Consider the following 22,529-nt stretch of genomic DNA (forward strand, 5'->3'; position numbering starts at 1 on the left):
TTTATGATGCATAAAGCCAACATTTTGTGGCTTTTTATGACGCATAAAGCCAACATTTTGTGGCTTTTTATGATGCATAAAGCCAAGATTTTGTGGCTTTTTATGATGCATAAAGCCAAGATTTTGTGGCTTTTTATGATGCATAAAGCCAAGATTTTGTGGCTTTTTATGACGCATAAAGCCAACATTTTGTGGCTTTTTATGATGCATAAAGCCAAGATTTTGTGGCTTTTTATGATGCATAAAGCCAAGATTTTGTGGCTTTTTATGATGCATAAAGCCAACATTTTGTGGCTTTTTATGATGCATAAAGCCAACATTTTGTGGCTTTTTATGATGCATAAACCCAACATTTTGTGGCTTTTTATGACGCATAAAGCCAACATTTTGTGGCTTCTTATGACGCATAAAGCCAACATTTTGTGGCTTTTTATGATGCATAAAGCCAACATTTTGTGGCTTTTCATGATGCATAAAGCCAACATTTTGTGGCTTTTTATGATGCATAAAGCCAACATTTTGTGGCTTTTATGACGCATAAAGCCAACATTTTGTGGCTTTTCATGATGCATAAAGCCAACATTTTGTGGCTTTTTATGATGCATAAAGCCAACATTTTGTGGCTTTTATGACGCATAAAGCCAACATTTTGTGGCTTTTTATGATGCATAAAGCCAACATTTTGTGGCTTTTTATGATGCATAAAGCCAAGATTTTGTGGCTTTTTATGATGCATAAAGCCAACATTTTGTGGCTTTTTATGATGCATAAAGCCAAGATTTTGTGGCTTTTTATGATGCATAAAGCCAAGATTTTGTGGCTTTTTATGATGCATAAAGCCAACATTTTGTGGCTTTTTATGACGCATAAAGCCAACATTTTGTGGCTTTTTATGACGCATGTCGCAGTAATTTGCTTTGAAAGTGAGTGCAGGGAGAATCTCACCCCCTCTGCCTGGCCGGCTCTGCCTCCCCAGGAAGGGCAAACAGCGTGAAAGACTTTCCGACACCCGAGTCTGAAGCCGTCGGTAATGACGACGTCGCCGTCTCGCAGCAAAGTCACTCCGGCTTCAGACTGAACTGCATTCTGCAGGAGGGGACCGGCCGCCTCCAAAATGGCTTTGGACACCGCTCCCTGGCTCAGGTTCATGTTGTCTGCGATGGTGTTGACGATGACATCAGTCTGTGGAAAATGGAAATCCCAACATCGTGTGTAAAATCAGGACTCAAAGTGTCTGAATGTAACTCTATTACATGAAGCTCTCTGGATCTAAGTTATTAAATCACTTCTCATAAAAAAACATTAACCTTAAATGAGGGTTTAGTTTCTTTTTTCTTTACTTCGTCACAGACATGTTTGAAGTGAGCGTTACTGGATCTTTTAGTGTGATGTCTCAACAAATCAAACTTTCTCTGGAACGACAGTATTTATGTGAAAAAGCCTGTAGGGGGCAGTGTTGCACCACTCATAATGAGGAAGCCTCTGAAAAGGGGAAACAGGAAGGACCAGAATCGGCTGAAGAGTTAAACTGATGGTGGTCTGCATCCAAGTTTTTACTGTATGCCATTACATCATGTCTCTGTTTCTATCTAAATTCTATTTAGATCATTAATATTCATCATGGAAGAGTTTCGGTATCTCAGGGTCTTGTTCAGCCCTCTGTAGAGGGAGTCTCTGCTCTGAATGCTCTAACCTCTTCTCTCGTCCGACTACAGTGTATCGTAACCATTTTGGGCTAAACTATGAATGTGGGACCTGAGTTGCAGAGTTAACCTTCAGGTGTACCAAAGTCTTAAATGGTAACCAGCTTAAAAGAGCCGACAGTTAACAGAAACCTTTAGCTCTAAATGATGATTTTTCAAGGGTTGGCACTCACAGTCTGGTCCTGAATGTTTCCTCTGCAGAGAACGATCTTCAGCCCATCAGGTGTCCACTGCTCCTGCCTCCCTGACCTGCAACCAATCAGAGAACAGGACCGTCATCATTAAACCACCCAAGGTGGGACAAAAATCTGTGAAAAGTTTAGCAGGAAGCACTGAGATGCAGCTGAAAGCTAATATCTTGTTATTGTTATATCTTGTTATTGTTATATCTTGTTATGCTATATCTTGTTATATCTTGTTATGCTATATCTTGTTATATCTTGTTATTGTTATATCTTGTTATATCTTGTTATATCTTGTTATATCTTGTTATATCTTGTTATATCTCGTTATATCTTGTTATTGTTATATCTTGTTATTGTTATATCTTGTTATTGTTATATCTTGTTATGCTTTATCTTGTTTTATCTTGTTATTGTTATATCTTGTTATATCTTGTTATATCTTGTTATATCTTGTTATATCTTGCTAAATCTGGTTTAAAGTTGTTTACAAAGGAGCTAAACCAAGTTAAGGGTGATGAAAAGGAGGCAGATGTGGAGCCTTACCCTCCCTGCTCCCCATGCCTGGTAGGTCCCCCGTGGCTCTGACCTCCTCTGTTACTATGATAATTTCCTCGAAATCCTGTTCCTCCACCTTCTCTGTCACTAAACCGACGGCCTCCGGGTGACTGGCTCTGACTGCGACCTCTCCCTCGACCTCGCTGGTTACCACTGGTAAACAATACAGTTAATGGAAAGTTCATCTGATTTAAAACCTGATTAATTGAACAGGTTTAGGTGCACAAAACAGAATTCACAGCATTCATATCTGCAAAGCACATTCAACTGTGAGAATGTGGTCCTTTAGGGAACTCCCCATCACCAAAAACATCTAACGTAGTTTCAGCAGCTGTTAGCATTGAAGCTTTCTGACAAACAGCAGCTGTGCAGGTCTGAAACCATTATAGCCTCATTTGACCTTCCATCTGTCTACTGCCGACAAGTGGGAGAGGAAACAGGTGGGAGAGGAAACAGGTGGGACAGGAACAGGTGGGAGAGGAAACAGGTGGGAGAGGAAACAGGTGGAAGAGGAAACAGGTGTAAAAGGAAACAGGTGAGAGAGGAAACAGGTGAGAGAGGAAACAGGTGAGAGAGGAAACAGGTGGGAGAGGAAACAGGTGAGAGAGGAAACAGGTGGGAGAGGAAACAGGTGGGAGAGGAAACAGGTGGGAGAGGAAACAGGTGTAAAAGGCAACAGGTGGAAGAGGAAACAGGTGAGAGAGGAAACAGGTGAGAGAGGAAACAGGTGTAAAAGGCAACAAGTGGAAGAGGAAACAGGTGGGAGAGGAAACAGGTGAGAGAGGAAACAGGTGGAAGAGGAAACAGGTGAGAGAGGAAACAGGTGGGAGAGGAAACAGGTGAGAGAGGAAACAGGTGAGAGAGGAAACAGGTGGGAGAGGAAACAGGTGAGAGAGGAAAAAGGTGGGAGAGGAAACAGGTGGGAGAGGAAACAGGTGGAAGAGGAAACAGGTGAGAGAGGAAACAGGTGAGAGAGGAAACAGGTGGGAGAGGAAACAGGTGGGAGAGGAAACAGGTGAGAGAGGAAACAGGTGAGAGAGGAAACAGGTGGGAGAGGAAACAGGTGGGAGAGGAAACAGGTGGGAGAGGAAACAGGTGGGAGAGGAAACAGGTGAGAGAGGAAACAGGTGAGAGAGGAAACAGGTGGGAGAGGAAACAGGTGAGAGAGGAAACAGGTGAGAGAGGAAACAGGTGAGAGAGGAAACAGGTGGGAGAGGAAACAGGTGAGAGAGGAAACAGGTGAGAGAGGAAACAGGTGTAAAAGGAAACAGGTGGGAGAGGAAACAGGTGAGAGAGGAAACAGGTGAGAGAGGAAACAGGTGGGAGAGGAAACAGGTGAGAGAGGAAACAGGTGGGAGAGGAAACAGGTGGGAGAGGAAACAGGTGGGAGAGGAAACAGGTGGGAGAGGAAACAGGTGGGAGAGGAAACAGGTGGAAAAGGAAACAGGTGAGAGAGGAAACAGGTGGGAGAGGAAACAGGTGGGAGAGGAAACAGGTGGGAGAGGAAACAGGTGGGAGAGGAAACAGGTGGGAGAGGAAACAGGTGAGAGAGGAAACAGGTGAGAGAGGAAACAGGTGGGAGAGGAAACAGGTGGGAGAGGAAACAGGTGGGAGAGGAAACAGGTGGGAGAGGAAACAGGTGGGAGAGGAAACAGGTGAGAGAGGAAACAGGTGAGAGAGGAAACAGGTGGAAGAGGAAACAGGTGGGAGAGGAAACAGGTGGAAGAGGAAACAGGTGAGAGAGGAAACAGGTGGGAGAGGAAACAGGTGGGAGAGGAAACAGGTGGGAGAGGAAACAGGTGAGAGAGGAAACAGGTGGGAGAGGAAACAGGTGAGAGAGGAAACAGGTGGGAGAGGAAACAGGTGAGAGAGGAAACAGGTGGGAGAGGAAACAGGTGAGAGAGGAAACAGGTGGGAGAGGAAACAGGTGAGAGAGGAAACAGGTGGGAGAGGGAACAGGTGGAAAAGGAAACAGGTGAGAGAGGAAACAGGTGGGAGAGGAAACAGGTGGGAGAGGAAACAGGTGGGAGAGGAAACAGGTGGGAGAGGAAACAGGTGGGAGAGGAAACAGGTGGGAGAGGAAACAGGTGGGAGAGGAAACAGGTGGGAGAGGAAACAGGTGAGAGAGGAAACAGGTGGGAGAGGAAACAGGTGGGAGAGGAAACAGGTGGGAGAGGAAACAGGTTTGAAGTGAATAAATCCAACTGTGTGCTCTCTTCGAGTCGTAATTCAGAAGAAGAAGTTCAGTCCAACAGAAGAAAAAACAACAACTAAGGTTGAAATCCACGGGATGGCAGTGGAATGACTTTATCATATCAGTCATTTTTATCTTTGTCTGGTCAGAAAAGATTCACAAAGATGTTTTCACGCCCCTTAAAGTCTTGATGAAAACGTGTCTTTCAAGTTTTCTTTTCTTTTTTAAACTCATCCCCTTTGCTGAATGGAAACCAAAAGCCGCAGAGAATGATGCTTAAAGATGAGACTGAAAAACGTTTTCCCGCATCTAAAAGAAAAAGGACAGACCCCGGCGATTCTTTTTTTTACCCATGAGCCCCGGCGCTCTTCCTGGCTGCCTGCTGTGGGAGTGTCACGGTCGGCCCGAGGTCGGCGAACTCTCTGCTGACAGCTGCGGCCATGACTCTGACAGTGTCATCATTGTTGTCCACCAGGTGAATCGCAGTTACTGAGCCTGCCCCTGGGTGACTGTCGCAGTGCTCCCGCACCGCGCTGGCTATGGTCTCCGAGCAGAGCTGAACCGGAAAGCCGAACACACCTGAGCTGATCGCTGGCAGAGCGATGGAAGAGCAGTTCATCACCGCTGCTTGGCTCAGACTTTCTTTAACCGCGGTCCTCAGGCGCATTATAGACGTCTGCTTGTCATTGCCAGAGTATCGTGGACCTACTGCATGTACCACATGCTTACAGGGGAGGTTAAACGCGTCTGTGACGATGGCGTCGCCGGGCCGTAGGTTTCCGTGTTTAGCTGTATAATCATTACTGGCCCTCTGCAGCTGTGGTCCCGCAGCCTTCAGCAGCGCTAAAGCCAGGCCGCCGATGTGCTGCAGCTCCTCATTAGCTGCATTGACCACAGCGTCGACATGGAAACTGCAGATATCCACTTTGCTGACAGATATCAGAACCCCACCGGCGGTCTGCACTTTGCAGAAACAAAGGCTGGTTTCGTCCTCATAGTTTTCTTCCTCCTCTTCATCTTGAATCTCTGACCCAAGCATAACCTCACAGCCGAACTCGTTCATAATAGCAGACAGAAACATCTTTCCATCGGACAGGAAATACTTCTTAGCTCCAGGCTTGTCCACCATTAAGGTATCAGCGCAAAGAGCCGCAGCGAGTTCCTGAAAGAAGGACTTGACTTTCTGGACATGAACACGGGCCCCATTGATGATGATTCTCGGCCTTTCTGGATCAAACTGGACTGACACGTTATCATGTTTGACAGTTTTCAACCAAATCTGGGATCTTTTCTTCTGAATGAACTGAACGACAGCGCAGGATTTAACTCGAATGGTTTCTTGAACTCGGGAGAAGTTCTTAACAAAGTCCCTCAAACTGCTGCAGACCTCTTTGACTGGATTCCCAAAGCCGGCCACAGTTACTTTGTCTCTTCTCTCTGGGTTGATCTGAATGAACACCGTTTTCTTCGTCGAGCAGTTGTAAGTGTCTAGCAGCTGTTGGGTCAGGTCCATCCAGCTGGGAAGTTTCATAACTTCCTGGTCTTCCACAGCCACAGTCTGCACGGCTAAATCTGCTTTCATCTTGCTCTCTGCGTCATTAAGGACTCTATCAGAACTCCCCAGCAGGACGATCCCTTTGCTGTCGTTACAGTAGATGGCACTGATGCCCTGAGAAGTGAACAGATTCCTTGACATGTCCATTGGATCCACCGTTTTGAGGTAGTCTAGAAGGCCTGTGGGGATATTTAGCTGTTTTTTCCTCATATTCACATTCCTCTCCAAGATCCACGCCTTGGTCTTGTACACTTCTTCAGGAAAACCTGTGATGCTGAGCATCTCTTTGTCTTCACTGTAGGAGAGCTTCATCTCAGGGGAGATGTCCAGGGTGGCTTTCTGGAGCCCTTCCTGTTGGAGGATGTAGAACCACGCAGGGGACAAAGGCATCGTCTCGGTGACACTTTTAGTGTGGCGTTCAATGAGGTTCATTGCTTTGAGAATGACGTTCTCCACGGGGGCTCTGACCTGCTTTATATCATCAGCTCGGCCAGCGACGGTCACTACCCCTCTGGAGGCATCAAAGACCGGGATGGCGTCTTCCTTCACAACCGAACGGACGTCTTTCTCCACAGCTTTCCAAGCATCTGCGTTCACCACACATTCGAAGGCTGAGTACTGGGACATGAGGCGACAGAAGGCCTTTTGGGTGGTCTTCATCCAGTTATCTACAGCCTCAGCTGTCAGACCGTTCTGCCTCAAGAAGTTTGGGAGCGGGCTGAGTCTCACTTGGGGGTCGTCCAACTCCACGCTGCAGAAGTGCGGACGCATCTGACTGTTGATACTTTTCAGCTCTTTCTTCATCAGCAGGAATTTCCAGATGACCGGGTTAACGCTCTCTGTGAAGGGCTCGGGCATCTTCCACGCCGGCCGCTCTTTGCCGTACAAGGCGGTCCTCAGGGTGTCGTAGTACCGGTACAGCTTGACCGGGATGGACCGGATCACGTGGTCTTCCTTTACGCAGATGCTTTCCACAACTGCAGCGAGACGGGGAACAGAGAAGCAAAGGTGAGTATTTGCTGTAACTCTGGTCATCTTTCAAGCTTCTGTCACCCACACACTCTGACATTTACTTCTGGTTCTGTTTTTACTGTTCTGTAGTTCAAACATTGCATATTAGTACTTCTCGATGCTTTGTTTTCAAGTTAGAATGAACTTTGTTTCAGAAGCAAAACTTAACAAATGGGACTGGATAGTGTAGTGGTAAGATTGCCACCTTTCATGTGGCTGGGTTCAAATCCCCTGCATGAAAGGTACTTCCTCCAGTAGGGGTCCTTAGGCAAGACCCTTTATCCTATCTGCCTACCTGCCTCAGTCACTTTGGATAAAAGCATCTGATAAATGCATAAACATAAACATAAATAACTCCTCTGGCTGCCCTTAGCATCAGATCCAAGTCCCTGATGTTAGCTACAAAGAGCTTAATGGAACGGCTCCATCTACTTGAAGGCTCTTGCAAAGGCTTCTGTCCCAACTGGGTCCCTCCGTTGGTCCCAGGATTGTCGTCTAGCAGCTCCTACACCACGCCTAAGACAATCCAAACTCTGTTCATGTGTCGTCCCACGATGGTGGAATGACCTACCGAGCGCTACCAGAACAGGGGCGTCCCTGTCTATCTTCAAGAAGCTCCTGAAAACCCAGCTCTTCAGAGAGCATCTCCTATCCCAGCACTTACCTTGTACTTCCCTCCCCCCTCTATCTCTGCCCTTTATCTTTCTGCTCTTCCTTCTATGCCTGCACCCTATCTCTGCTCTGTCCCCTCTGACAGAGTCGGACTCCTGGGTTCCTTCTATGTAGCTTATTGTTAGCTTTATATAAAGCTGTTATATCTTCATTTGTAAGTCGCTTTGGATAAAAGCGTCTGATAAATACAGAAACAGAAACATAAATAACCTTCAGAGTCACTGAAAGAGACGATGGCAGCTTGTTCTTCGGGGATCATGACAACGTTGTCTGGCAGCACCCAGTTCTTCTCAAACCACAGTTCCAGCATCTCTGCAAAGAAATCAGAAACACTAAAATGGCATAAAGGATTAAAACATTCCAGCTGTCGACCAGCAGGAGCTCAGATTTCAGATTAAATTCTTAAATAAGATGCTGCATAGATTTCAATGCAGCTCATTTTCAGGAAGAAAAAGTCGAACAATCCTGCAGATGTTGCTGTTAAAGTTTCCATGAAAGCTGGAAATTAAGGAGAAACTTCTGTCGTTTCCACCCTTTACAATATATCGTATATTCATCCTAATATTCTGACATTTTGCTGCTGTGCGGCAGCAGGAATAAAGTTGTGTCTCTGAGGTAAAACACTGTCTGTGACATTAATATAATCTCATACTGTGTTGCACACGATTTCATTCTTCCTGCAGCTGTTTCAGATCAACCTGGAATACTCAGTAACAGCTTGAGTACCTTTAACCACAGTCGGAGGAAGACTCTCCATTCGGATGCTCTTTGCTGCCTCCAGCGGCCGAACCGTCAGTCCGTGCTTCTGCATCTTTGAGCTGTTCTGACCCACACGGATGAACTTGTCCACATCTGTGACAGTAGGAACAACGAGTGTTGTTAGAAGTAACTGAAGCAGTCTCAGAACGTTTCCGTCCAGGTTTATGAGCGCAGGTCCATTTATTCTTGGACCTGGAAGACTGCCAGTCGATCAGGAGAAAACACGAGGCAGCAGAGGAGCTTTTCCTCATGAAAAAGGCTGTTTCAAGAGTAAAAGATTATATGAAGGTAACTTTTTATCATCCTGATACCACAGAGAGGAACCTCTGAGTTATTTCTGACCAGGATCTGTCCTCTGACTCTCATATAAAACAGGTTCTGCCTTCTTTCACCATGTAATATTGTTAAAATCGGGACCATCCTGTCTCAGAGTGATGCAGAGAAACTGCTCCACGCATCTGTTGCTTCAGGATTGGACAAATCTGGCTAAATTTATTCTCTGAAAAGACTCCAGCTGATCCAAAATGCTGCAGCCAGAAGCAGACACCCTCTCTACCTTTAAGATCAGGCTGAAACTTTCCTTTCTGATGAAGCTTATAGTTAGGGATGGCTCAGGTGAGCCTGAAACATCCCATAGTTCTGCTGCTATAGGCCCAGCCTGCTGGGGGAGCTCCCATGATGCACCTCTCCTCCCTCCATGTTCTGCTGCTATAGGCCCAGCCTGCTGGGGGAGCTCCCATGATGCACCTCTCCTCCCTCTGACATCATTGCTGTCATTAACTTGTGTTTCTCTTGTGTTACGCTGCTTGTTGTCCCCTCTTTCCTGTCCTCTCAACCTCACAAAAGGAAATAAACTGGGAGCTCCTCTTCGTGGGGGGGGGGGTTAATATCAATGATTAGGTCAGATCAGAGTGAAAGGGACTCGGCTTTAAACTGCTGCTACCTGCAGGATCGTTGAAGATGACCACGGCTCTGTTGGACTCCCAGATGATCTCCAGACTGAAGTCGTTCTCTTCCAGCCCGGAGAGGTTCTCCACCAGCATGAGCAGCAGGTCTCTGGACATGTTGTCTGAGACCTTCTCCAACACCACCGCAGCGCTCGCAGCGGACTTTGAGCCTGAGAGGAAACGCTTTCGTGTTAGATTAAAGGAGACGAGCACAAATACTGGAGCAGATGTACTGAAAACTAACTCTAATGTGCTGTCACTGAGCAGAGACAACGGCACAGAAGGAAAACATCTAAAAACAGCCAAAAAACAAAAGAAACTCAATAAAAATGAGTTCCAAAACAAACCAAAGCCCTCCATTGGGCTTGTTTTCAATGGAGGAATCGACCTGGATCTGTTCAGAAGGCGGAGAATTAAACAGACTTTTACTTTTATTGTGTTTTACCACAAAAGAAACCATCCAGAAGTTCACCGTGTGGCAATAACATCAGTTTATCCATAAAAAAAGTGAATTCTGCAGAAATTTGTTTGAAAAAAGAAGTTTTCCTTTTTATTCGACGATTTCCAGGAGATATAAGCTGAGATTAATGATGAAAGTTGATTTATTTTGCTGTGTTGAGAACAAAATCAAGTCATGATTTCTGGACTACTTCATATTTTCTTAGATTTACCAACAAATAATCAACTGAAACTGGCTAATTTCATAAAATGTGCTGTAATAATCACAACCTTTAGCCCAAAGGAATGAAAGAAAGACTGAACTGAGATATTCACATAATGAAACCAACTTACGGCTCAAACACAGAAACCACAGCTTGTTTTTACCTTCTTGGTTTGATGCTGAAGCTTCATTTCCAGCTTCAGATTCTGACTTTGGACTCTTTGAATCTGTCGAGTCTGAGAATGAAGAATTTAGACCATTTATATCAACCAATGGACACAGCTGAGCACAAAGAAGAGTTTTGCACAGATTAAACTGTATTTCATCCAGTTAAAAGTTGCATTTCTCCTCTTTAAAAACAGGCAAAACTCATGCTTGATGAGCTGCTCCCACATTTTCGACTGAACAGGTCAATTTGTGAAGGAATTCGGGGGATTTTAGTCTCTTTTTAGAAATGATCCACAACATTTGTGAGCTGTGCTGGAACTTCTTTGTCTTCATGTTTGGATAAAAAAGCTTCAGACAGAAAAACTCCTCCAGAGGAATCCTGTAAAGGTAAATGAGATCAGAACAGGAAGAGAAGCAGAAGGTTTTTACCTGAGACGCCGTCGCTGCTCGTTGGGATCTGATGAGAAAACACAAAACAAGCTTTAATCACACAGAGTTCGTTTGATTTAAATAACTCTGGATTAGAGCTCATATAAAATAATAAATTAACTTTATTGTGAGAACAGTAACATTTTTAGGGGTCAAACACTGACATCTAATATTTATACAAAAAGTCCAACTGAACTTACATCTCAACCTCAGAGTGATTCAAACATGTTATATAGTGGTTATAACGTGTTTTTACAGCGAATCGTCATCTTGGATCATAGATTCCCTGAGACACAACGTGTTTTTTACACCTTCTCCACCTTCTCCACCTGCCTGAGATGGAGCTTGAACAGAAGTGACTGAACTTCGGGGTCTTTCCCATCATCCATCACAAACTTTTTGTAATTGTTGTACATCTCTAACATCTCTCTCTGTTCTGCTAACAGAACTCAGTTAAACGAGGTTAAAGTCCTTCTGTGATCTGGAGGATAAATTCCTGAATGTGGACTGGGTTCAGCTGCTGCTGTTTGTGTGTTTTGGACGCTGGTGTGACTGGGTGCGGCTCTCTGAAACCTGCCTGACGGCCACATCATTGATTATCTGATGACGGAGATAATGTGTTCTCCGGGTTCACCAGGCGGTGAAAACACCTCCACACCCAAACTTAGTTTTCCTGCACATTTCAGACAGATCTCACAATAATTCTGGCAGAAATATGAGGCCTTTGTGTGTGTTTTCTACAGTAAACTATCTGTTGTGTTGTCATAGCAACATCTGGCACTGACTGATATGATCAACTGTCATTAGGAGCCTGTTTTACCACATTTTGACCATTAAAACCGTAATGAAATCAAACATTTGATTTCCTTTATGATTCTTATTTTAATCCACATCATTTCTATATCATTTTATTTGGCCTTTATTCAACCAGGAAATAGAAACTCTTTGACTTAAGTATCGTTTTCCAGGCTGAGAGAGGCAGCAGCTCATATCAGCTGAAATAAAACCATAAAAGACACACACTGTATCAAAAACAATGTTTGCTTGTTCAGTGTTGGGCAAGTTTACACTTAAAAAGAACCGGGTCACATTCAGGTCAGACGGACTAAAGATTAAGCTTAATTTCTCTGTTTTTGACTAAATGATCTTCCTCATGTGGAGCATAAAGGTATGAAGAACTGGAACACGAGCACTGTGTTATTACATTATTATTATTATTATTACAAACCACCAACATACTTACATTAACTAAAACACCTGTTTAAAACTGCACAATCTGCTTTATTAGATAATTTGTGCACAGCAGAGTTTCAGAGAGAAACTGTTTTAATTGGCTCTGTGTGAATGAATTTAACTAAGTTTGAATGAAATTCATTGGATTTAACTGGATTATAATTTAAATGAATTTAACTCCAACTGGCCTGAATTGGGCTGTATTATATAATATATTTAAATGACATTTTCACTGGTTTCATTCAACAGTGAAAAACATCTGGAAAACATCTGGTTTTACATGTCATATATATGATGTTTTTATTCATTTGGGCAAAGGTTTTATTTTAGTTGAGACCTGTTTCATCCTAATTCAGTTTTTATTTATTCAACAAAGCGTTTTAGTCCATTTTCAGCTACAGATTAAAGGGGTTGAAAGTTAAGCTTCAATTGGTCAGTTTTATGTTCTTTAGTTTGCTTAAAATCAAGATGAAATTAGATATTAAATGATAGTTTAGTTTCAGATTTAATCACCTTAAACTCGAGCTCCTCCCAAACTTTTTTAATTAAAAACCTTTTATTTTTTTTTTAATCTTTGTCAGAGAATAATTCAGTTAATTTACGGGAAGCCGACATCCTGAAGTTGAGTTAGATGCTTTCGTTGTGTCCTTTTCCACTTTGTTTTTGGTTTTAAAGAGCAGATAAATCACCTCTGATTGTCCTCTCGCTGGTGCAGAACTCAGTCGTAACGTCACGGTTTGCTTCTCCAGGACGATTTCGTGGTTTTTCCTCGCCAGGACTCGCTCTCGCACTGGAATCACATGGAACAAAAGCCTCGTGTCATTCACAAACACAGTCCAAATATTTCATTAAAGACCATTAACACGAGACGTGAGGCGCCATGAACGAGCTTTACAGCCACTGAGTTCATGTTTTTCATGCATTTTCTCACACAGATTTGTTGCATATTTAAATTTATGTCATCAGATACATAAAAGAAAAGTACTTCTGAGGATACATTTCCCTGAAAATGAGTCTTTGGACCCCAGAAAAGTCTTCCTACGTGTAATCTGTGATCGTTCTGACTCAAAACAGAGGCTTTCTCAGCCTTAAAACATATCTGGACTGGATCAGCTGCAGGGTCAAATATCTTCAATCATCCCGTCAAATAAAACCATTTCTCATCAAACGTCAGGAGGAGAAAGCAGGTGAGAAAGAAGATAAACAGCAGAGATAATGCTTCCTCACAGAATCAAACCCACAATGAAACATGGGTGGAGCTCAATTAACCTTTAACATTTACAAGAAAGTCAAACATTTACCAACATGGAAAGAAGCTTTTTGGGACACCTGCTCAGTCTCCTCATGCATCAAAGAAAGTCAGGATGCACATCCTCAGCTGTGGTCCCGAGCAGAAGGAGGCCTCAGGGCCAAAGGACTGATGGTCCATTCAAACACCATCATTCAGTCTGCAGTTGGACTCCTAATGAACAATAACAGACTTCCTGTCTGAAGAAACCTGTCCTGGAACCTTTAAAGTGTCCTGATCAACAGTTCTGCAGCTTTCTGTAACCTTTAAAGTGTCCTGATCAATAGTTCTGCAGCTTTCTGTAACCTTTAAAGTGTCCTGATCAACAGTTCTGCAGCTTTCTGTAACCTTTAAAGTGTCCTGATCAACAGTTCTGCAGCTTTCTGAAACCTTTAAAGTGTCCTGATCAACAGTTCTGCAGCTTTCTGAAACCTTTAAAGTGTCCTGATCAATAGTTCTGCAGCTTTCTGTAACCTTTAAAGTGTCCTGATCAATAGTTCTGCAGCTTTCTGTAACCTTTAAAGTGTCCTGATCAACAGTTCTGCAGCTTTCTGAAACCTTTAAAGTGTCCTGATCAACAGTTCTGCAGCTTTCTGTAACCTTTAAAGTGTCCTGATCAACAGTTCTGCAGCTTTCTGAAACCTTTAAAGTGTCCTGATCAATAGTTCTGCAGCTTTCTGTAACCTTTAAAGTGTCCTGATCAATAGTTCTGCAGCTTTCTGTAACCTTTAAAGTGTCCTGATCAACAGTTCTGCAGCTTTCTGAAACCTTTAAAGTGTCCTGATCAATAGTTCTGCAGCTTTCTGTGACCTTTAAAGTGTCCTGATCAACAGTTCTGCAGCTTTCTGAAACCTTTAAAGTGTCCTGATCAACAGTTCTGCAGCTTTCTGAAACCTTTAAAGTGTCCTGATCAATAGTTCTGCAGCTTTCTGAAACCTTTAAAGTGTCCTGATCAACAGTTCTGCAGCTTTCTGAAACCTTTAAAGTGTCCTGATCAATAGTTCTGCAGCTTTCTGTGACCTTTAAAGTGTCCTGATCAACAGTTCTGCAGCTTTCTGAAACCTTTAAAGTGTCCTGATCAACAGTTCTGCAGCTTTCTGAAACCTTTAAAGTGTCCTGATCAACAGTTCTGCAGCTTTCTGAAACCTTTAAAGTGTCCTGATCAACAGTTCTGCAGCTTTCTGAAGCTTTAAAGTGTCCTGATCAACAGTTCTGCAGCTTTCTGTGACCTTTAAAGTGTCCTGATCAACAGTTCTGCAGCTTTCTGAAACCTTTAAAGTGTCCTGATCAATAGTTCTGCAGCTTTCTGTGACCTTTAAAGTGTCCTGATCAACAGTTCTGCAGCTTTCTGAAACCTTTAAAGTGTCCTGATCAACAGTTCTGCAGCTTTCTGAAACCTTTAAAGTGTCCTGATCAACAGTTCTGCAGCTTTCTGAAACCTTTAAAGTGTCCTGATCAACAGTTCTGCAGCTTCCTGGAACCTTTAAAGTGTCCTGATCAATAGTTCTGCAGCTTTCTGAAACCTTTAAAGTGTCCTGATCAATAGTTCTGCAGCTTTCTGAAACCTTTAAAGTGTCCTGATCAATAGTTCTGCAGCTTTCTGAAACCTTTAAAGTGTCCTGATCAATAGTTCTGCAGCTTTCTGAAACCTTTAAAGTGTCCTGATCAATAGTTCTGCAGCTTTCTGAAGCTCTTTCAGTTTTTCTTTGGACATTTTCTGCTTTTTCCCTCATTTTCAGTCCTTGTTCCTGAACATTTTCAGTGTTTTTTCTTTGTTCAGCCACTTAACTCTGACCTTTGACCCATTCAGGCAGAAAAAAGGCTCCTAACTCAAGGGATGAACCAGTGTTGTGTCGACACAGAACAGACAACTTAGCAAAGAAGCCATTTTAAACTGGATCTTTAGGCACTTTGTCACAGAGACACATCATTTGTTCCCATTTCTTTAGCTGCATCTATGAAAAACAGCAAAGAAAACACAGTTTGACAGACAGAAAATAGGATTTCTGCAGCAACAAGGTGATTCCCAAAGTTTCTGCCTCAGATTCTGGATTTATATTCATGTTTGAACACGTTTCAGTGAATCTCTGCAGCTGTTTCCTGTTTTACTGAGAATTTATAAAGAAATTAAGGCTTTTACAGTCCTCTGCCTCACTGAGTCTCTCTGTTAAGGATAAAATTCAGACTGGCCAAACAATCCAGCGCAGATTATGATGTTATTTTCTACTCTATGATAGCATTTATGATCCATGTCGTGCAGCAGAGCAGCTCCGTGCTGTGACTCATCAGGAAGGAGTGGTACTGGAGCTGGGGAGGTGCGGTGCATGCCGGGAAGTCAGCTGACAGGTTCCGTGTGTTTATTAACCAGCTTTATTTATTTGCCTGGTTAATAAGATCATAAGATGAAAATAATCACTGACTTTATGGGTTAAAAAAGTTGATTATATTAAACTTGAGTGGAATAAAAGGCCCAAACTTTATTTTCCAGTATTCTGATGCGTAAAAAGAGGAGCATCTTAAATGCGTAAAACATTTAAAATGGACGCTACTTTCCTCCTCCACTTCTTACAGTAAAACTCAGCTCTGGTTCTGTCTCCTCCGTCCGGAACAACCATGTGTCCTGCTGTCAGTTCCCGGTTCTTAAACTGATCCGTGCTGTTGTATTTCGGCAGAATTCAGACACTCACCCTCCTCTGATCGGAAATAAACGGCGGCTCTGGCAGCTCCGTCCTCCGCCTCCACTCGGCAGTCTCCGCCGCTCGACTTCTTCCTGCTCTGGAAGTAAAGCTGCAGTTTGTTCTTCATGGTTTTGTTCTGAGCCGGACTCCAGTCGCCCTCCACGGCCACCGGCGCACACTCGGAGTCGGCCATCCTGCGCGCAGCGGTCCGCTCAAACCCAAAGTGGCTCCACAGCGACGGGCTCCAACTTTAGAACGAGTTTCACTTTGCTTTCGCTTTCGTTTCTTCTCAAACTGACGGAGAAATGAATCCGAGTTCGGGGACGTGAAGCCTCAGAAGTGCTGATTTAAATGGGCTGATGTTAGATAAGACCCTGATATTTCAGAAAGATAAAAACCTTCATATTTTTCACCTTTTAAGCACATTTGAAACACTTTTAAAGCAGCTCCTTTAGCTGTGATGATGTAAAGAGTTGCAGAAATGTTAATAACATGTAACACAGACCTGCTGCATGTGACAACACATGCTTTGACAGATCTCTCTGCCTGCTTCTATGTTTGACACCTTCTGCAGCCACAGCAGCAGCAGCTTATGTCTGAGTTTTATCATCACATTTCCTCTTTAAGATACTTTTTATTGTACTTTCCAGGAATAAACAACACTTGGATCTGATCCACCTGCTGAAATCTGCTTCTTTTGGACTAAATAAAGTTTGATTCTTTATATTTTCTGAGACGACTATAATAAAATTTTCTTAATTTTCATTTTTATGAGTACAACGAAATACGCATGCGCCAACTTTGAAGAGTTGCAAAGAGTGGGGAGAGAGGGGGAGAAAGGGGAGGAAAACAAGGGGGAGGGGAGGGGAAAAACACAGCGTCCAGACTCCTTAAATGAGAACAAAGTGGAGCTGGAATAAACCTCAGCAACATCAGCTCATCATCCAACAAAGAACCCAAAACAGAAGCGCACATCTGCTCGCTTCACACATAAAGGCGCAGGAGAAACTTTCCACTTAAAGGTGTAACTGAGATAAACCCAAAGCGACTGAGACGGTTCTGCTCCATCAGAGACTCCACCTCTGCAGTCTTTTGAGTGGGTGCTGTCATGTTCACGTCTTGTTTTCAGGTTCTAGATAAATTTCCTGTCATGTTTTTTTTTTTCATAGCAGAAACCTCACCTCACTTCCATGGATCGCGTGACGTCACGTCGCGTCAGATTTTTGCGTCATAGCCACAGTCGTCTTGTTTTTTCTTGTTACTTTTGTCACTGTTAAAGGTTTTTGATGCCCAGCTTTCTGTCCTTGCCTTGCTTTTTGGGAATAAATCTTGTTTTTTGCTCAGAGTTCTGCATCCGGTCCCTTCCTGCTGCGCGCTGCCTGGGTTCTCTGCTCCGTGGGGTGTTGGGTCCATCTCTGCCTGCGTCTGATCCCCGGTGGCAGCCCTCTGCACCCATTATTACACCCATTTCATGTAAAACCTACATTTTGCACTCCTTCACATGCTTATTGCCGTCATCCTGTGGTGTTAATCATCACCATCCACAGTTATGTTTCTCTGTCGGTTCTCCAGCCGGTTTCCCCACAGATGTTACCCGTGAAGTCTCTCCAGATGTAGCAGCTGGATCACTGGTTGTGCTTTTCTATCTTACGCATCTCCTTCCTAACAAATGCTGAATCTGCAGTTTCATGGATGTGAGACTTTTTCATAATTTAAAGTTTAAAAAAAAAAAAAAGAGTAAAAACTGTCTTTACTGTTAGAACAGCGCCACCTGCTGGAGAGTTTTAAAGGTAAAAAACAGGAAGTTTCTTTATGAAGATACCTTTTTCTCTCACTTAACTTCCAGTTGGTTCATATTTCTGATAGTTTCAGTTGTCCTGCTGAGTTACTTTCAACATAAAACTGATTTAAATCAAAAGAATGAGCTCATAATGAACATTTAACGGTCCGAATGTGATCAGATCCACATCAAACCGCACCTGTAATGAAGGACTTTAGATGGAACACTGAGGTCAGACTGTTTTTTATATTAAAGTTTATTATAACTGCTGACTGAAGTCATTCAGACTAAAGATACAAAGTCATGAAATAAACAAGAATCTTTATTTGAAAAGGAGAAATTAGTCATTGTTTTACTGACGTATAATATTCCTTCTGGAGTAAATAAGCTGTTTTTTATAAAGTGTTCTTTACGAGTTGGTTATTAAATCTGAGAGCCACAGAAAGTTTGGGACGAATAAGCTGGGAATGAGCCCAAAGAGGTCATCAGGCTTCGTTGGTTTCCTTCGGTTCACCTGCAGAGAAACAGAGAGATCAGCAGGAAGAAGAGGAGCAGATTTACAGCATCTCAGAGCAGGACTCGTGTGTTCAGCCCTGCTGCAAAGTCCTGACCAGCCTCGTCTCTAAAAGACTTCCCTGCAGCCTTTAAAGTGTCCTGCTCCACAGTTCTCCAGCTTTCAGAGTTTCTCTTCACACTTTTTCACTCATTTTTAGTCCACAGGGTTCAGGCTGTGTTGAAGAATGAAAGTTTTCAGACCAAATATTGCTTTTCAAGCCCTTTAAAAACGGTTCAAACTCTTTTTTTTAACCTTATTTATGTTTGAACGTGTTCCAGTAGATCAAATATAGACAGAAATGAGGCTGGATCAGGGCTTTTCCACAGTGCTGGACAGTTAATTTACAGAGAGGCTGGATGTGAGCGCAGATAAAAGGTGAGATCTTTGACCACAGTGAGGTGGGTTTATACGTACAGTCCGGTTTGAGTGGAGCCGGAGGAGGAGGCGGCGGAGTTGGTTTGACACAGGCGTAGGACACCTCCAGGTACCTGGTCTGCTCCTTACAGGGATACTCCCCGAACACCAGCTCAGTGTTGGGCACCAGGCAGGACCTCCTGTTAGCACAGCTGCAGAAACACAAGCTCTTCACCATCTGAATCTTTACATGTCCAGTACTACATTACCCATGATCCTCCGCTGCTTCCAAAAAGAAGATGATGTCAGAGGCATGCATCAGGTTTGTACTACATTTAAATCAGATTAGCCCTCAAAGACGTTTAAACAAAAGCAGATTAGATATAAATATGAAGCTCTGTGATTGGCTGTTTATCGGCCAAATGTATGCTGGGAGTTGTAGTTCATTTCTCGCCTTAATTCTGGAAGTAGCCATTTAATTTCCTGTCCTTCAAAGACTTGAGGACGGAGAAGAAAATGTTTTCCACACTGATTTTTTCTGTTTGCAGCCCTGTTTAACTGAGTTTGCTTACAGATCCTCCACCACCATCTCAGCCCAGGGGAAGGAGCAGAAGATGTCCGGCCCGTCGTCTGGGTGCTGCTTTCCCTCTCCACACCTCGTTCCCACCCCGACCTTATACAGGATGTGATCCAGGTTTATTTTACTGCCAGCGTCTGCAGGAGAACAGTTTCACAGATGATGCCATTAAAGGCTGCGGTTCAGCAGAGGAAGTAGTGGTGCCAACAGGAAACACAGTTAGCTGCCGAGCCACATGGTTTTCATGTTAGCAGGTCAGACTTCGTCTTTTAAACAATAAAAAACACCTTGAGGACTGTTTTTATCCACTTTCTTCTTCTTCTTTGCATGCAGTCTGAACAGAAACCCAGCTGCTGAAACAGACTTGTATGCTAATGTGAAGCTAACAGCTAACAGCTGAGAATAAATACCTGAAACAGGTGGAAACAAGCTTTAAAGCGTTTGATGTGGACAGAAGTCCCAGCGACACGTGTTTTTAGCTTCAAACGGGTTTAAGGCTCAAATTTGGGTGTTTAAAAGACAAGTTTTTATGTCTGATAACAGCTGCCTCCTGAAAACAAAACAGAACCAATCAGAGCACCAAGAAGGAAGCAGAGCAGGTGACGACTGACGCTGGAGCGTTTTTAATTAATGTAATTAATCTAATAAACGGACTTACCACACGACATGTGAACCGTGTCATTGAGACACGCGTAGACGACCTCTCCCTCTGCAAACACACAGAGGTCAGAGGTCACGGGGGTCAGAGGTCACAGCATCATCACATCACTTTCAGTCAGCCCCAGATTAGATCATTAATACAACCTACAGATAGACGTTCTTAAAGCTAAAATGATGAATAAGAGCAGCTGGACTTCTTCTTGGATCTTGAAGACGTTTCACGTCTCATCCGAAAGGCTTCTTCGGTTCTTAGAAACATTTATTTCTCCTTCTCATATTTAAATGAGGGGTGTGGTCATGTGACCGAACAGAGCTGCACATCTGGGTGTTATACTGGATCGGAGGCTCTCTGCTGATCTTCCTTTAACCTCTTCAGGCTCACATGAACGGGGACATTTCACTCTTTAACCAACAGATCTCCTGACACAGCTGCACAGAAGTGAGGAAACTTTGTGTTTTCCACCATGTTTTAATGTAACTTCTTCCCTCAGTTTCTAATTCAGGGCCAACTTCTGGCCCAAAGGGCTGATTTTCAGTTCCAGTTACAGCCAGTTCACAGATTAAAGGACGTTAAGATGTTCTTTTAAGATTTTAGAGATGAAAATGAAAAGTGTCAGAGATCTGCATAGATTCAACATTTAAATGTGTCCTGCCGGCTGATCCGTTCTGTCTCTGCTTCAGTCAGATAATCACATCCTAAAGTTTGAAGTCAATGTTCGAGAAGAAAATGTCCCTGAAATGAATTAAATCTGTTCTTTATTTATGTATTCTATATATTTGTAGTGACTTCTTTATCTATCTCAGGATTTATTTATCAATCTCTTGAAAAAATGACTCCCTCTGAGCCAGTTTAAAGGCGTTTATTCATGAAAATGTATTAAAACTAAGACATAAACAGCTTCTTCAGAGCAGCCAACCTGACTTTCTACAGTTTTATCTCCAAAAACACAGCTGCAGATACAACTTAATCTGTTGTGTGGAAAACTTACCGACAACACGAGTGAAACACCAAGCTGCAGCCAGCACTGAAAGCACACACATGGGATCAGGTTACTGTGAATCACCGTCTGAGACAGGACTTTCCTTCTGAATCAGGAGTGAACGAAGCTTTCTGAACACTAACTAACAGAAGCTGCTTTTATGAAAAGAGAAACAGATTCATGAAGCAGATTAAACCCGTAAAAAAGGCAGAAGAAGAGGCTCGGCTGAGCGGGAGCAGGGAGGATACTCACAGCCGAAGGCGACCAGCCTCACAGGGACCATGTTGCCGTCTCTCAGCCTCCTCTTCGTTGCTCCACCTGCAGGCATCTGACAGTGAAGGCAGCGTCTGCACGTATTTATGCGTCCGTCCGACAGCAGACAAGCCGACGCCTGTCCCGCCGCTGCAGGAACGCAGGGCCTCCGCTCCCAGATGTGACCAACCTGTAAAACCCTGCAGAGCTGCAGGAGAGGCCTCTATAAATCCACGGGTTCCAGGACCTTCGCCGCTTTGAGTCCCAGCTGCTCCTCGTTCTCCCTCACATCTCTCATTAAGGAGCTGAAAGCCTAAAGGAAAAACATCTGGATGAGTGAGCCAGAGGTGGAAACAGCCCACTTTATGAAGAGGGGCTTGTTTTGAACAGACGACAACTCTGTCCACACTGGAGCGTAAACAAGGTCCACATCTGGACTTTAATCTGTCAGAAACACAAAGATGAATCCAGACCTCTAAAGGTCAGACAACAACTCTCACAGCATGGTTCCACATCTGCTTTCATCATGAAGCCGGTGGCGTGTTCTGGGGAGCTCACAGCTGATGAACGATCCGTGGAAGAGTCGGTCTTCAGATAAACAGAGAAAACTTGTGGACTTTCCTCACAGAAATCAAACAATAATCCCACCTGAAGACAGACTCGTACCTGTAAACAGGAGCCGGCTCTGACCTCTGACCTCTGATGCATGCCAGCTGCTTGTGTTTTTGGTCCTGATGACAACAGAGCAGCCTCCTCACATTTGATTGGATGAAGTGTGTCACCTCTTCTTAAACCAAAACCCCGTCTTTCTGTTTCCATAAACGTTCTCAGACTGCATCTGTGAACCGAACCCGGGCCGATCGGCTCTGGGAGGCTTTTAGCCTCAGTCCTCACAGGATATTCAGCTTTTCTTTTCGAGCAGAAGCTCCGTTTTACAGACTTAAGGTCATGAATTACTGTTATTATCCGGTGTTTTTACCTCTTATAGACTCAAGTATCTGTTATTGGCACCGTCAGAAGTTCTGATGTCACGGGCTCATAAATTAAATCACGAAACGACAGGAGATCAGCAGAGATCATCCTCTGGAATTTAAACATGTTTCGACAATTTCATCCCAAAACAAGCAGAAAACAAGCAGAAAACAAGCAGAGAACAAGCAGAAAAGAAGTAGAAAACAAGCAGAGAACAAGCAGAAAAGAAGTAGAAAAGAAGTAGAAAACAAGCAGAGAACAAGCAGAAAAGAAGTAGAAAACAAGCAGAAAACAAGTAGAAAACAAGCAGAAAAGAAGTAGAAAACAAGCAGAAAACAAGCAGAGAACAAGCAGAAAAGA

General features: G+C 43.5%; 2 protein-coding genes across 2 annotated transcripts in view; both read right to left on the reverse strand.

The window, feature by feature from the left end:
• LOC140309351 (protein mono-ADP-ribosyltransferase PARP14-like) overlaps positions 1-16,306 on the reverse strand; it is a 28,974-nt gene extending 12,668 nt beyond the window's left edge. The window contains exons 1-11 of the mRNA XM_072387179.1: positions 16,048-16,306; positions 12,762-12,862; positions 10,840-10,867; positions 10,407-10,478; positions 9,578-9,751; positions 8,602-8,727; positions 8,086-8,187; positions 4,988-7,169; positions 2,432-2,596; positions 1,877-1,952; positions 946-1,182 (exon numbers count right to left, since the gene is read on the reverse strand). Coding sequence (XP_072243280.1) covers positions 946-1,182; positions 1,877-1,952; positions 2,432-2,596; positions 4,988-7,169; positions 8,086-8,187; positions 8,602-8,727; positions 9,578-9,751; positions 10,407-10,478; positions 10,840-10,867; positions 12,762-12,862; positions 16,048-16,231 — 3,447 coding nt within the window. The 5' untranslated portion in view covers positions 16,232-16,306. The remainder of the gene's footprint in view (positions 1-945; positions 1,183-1,876; positions 1,953-2,431; positions 2,597-4,987; positions 7,170-8,085; positions 8,188-8,601; positions 8,728-9,577; positions 9,752-10,406; positions 10,479-10,839; positions 10,868-12,761; positions 12,863-16,047) is intronic.
• Positions 16,307-18,186: 1,880 nt separating this feature from the next.
• On the reverse strand, positions 18,187-21,676 carry LOC140309059 (L-rhamnose-binding lectin ELEL-1-like). Its single transcript, XM_072386892.1, has 6 exons — positions 21,198-21,676; positions 20,955-20,990; positions 19,964-20,014; positions 19,301-19,442; positions 18,789-18,940; positions 18,187-18,332 (listed from the first exon to the last, which is right to left on the reverse strand). The coding sequence occupies exons 1-6, from the start codon at positions 21,271-21,273 to the stop codon at positions 18,304-18,306; spliced, it is 486 nt and encodes a 161-aa protein (XP_072242993.1). The 5' UTR covers positions 21,274-21,676; the 3' UTR covers positions 18,187-18,303.
• Between the last annotated feature and the right edge of the window lie 853 nt (positions 21,677-22,529).

This window comes from Leuresthes tenuis, unplaced genomic scaffold (genome assembly GCF_036924035.1).
Source record: "Leuresthes tenuis unplaced genomic scaffold, fLeuTen1.0.hap1 SCAF_6, whole genome shotgun sequence".
NCBI lineage: Eukaryota > Metazoa > Chordata > Actinopteri > Atheriniformes > Atherinopsidae > Leuresthes > Leuresthes tenuis.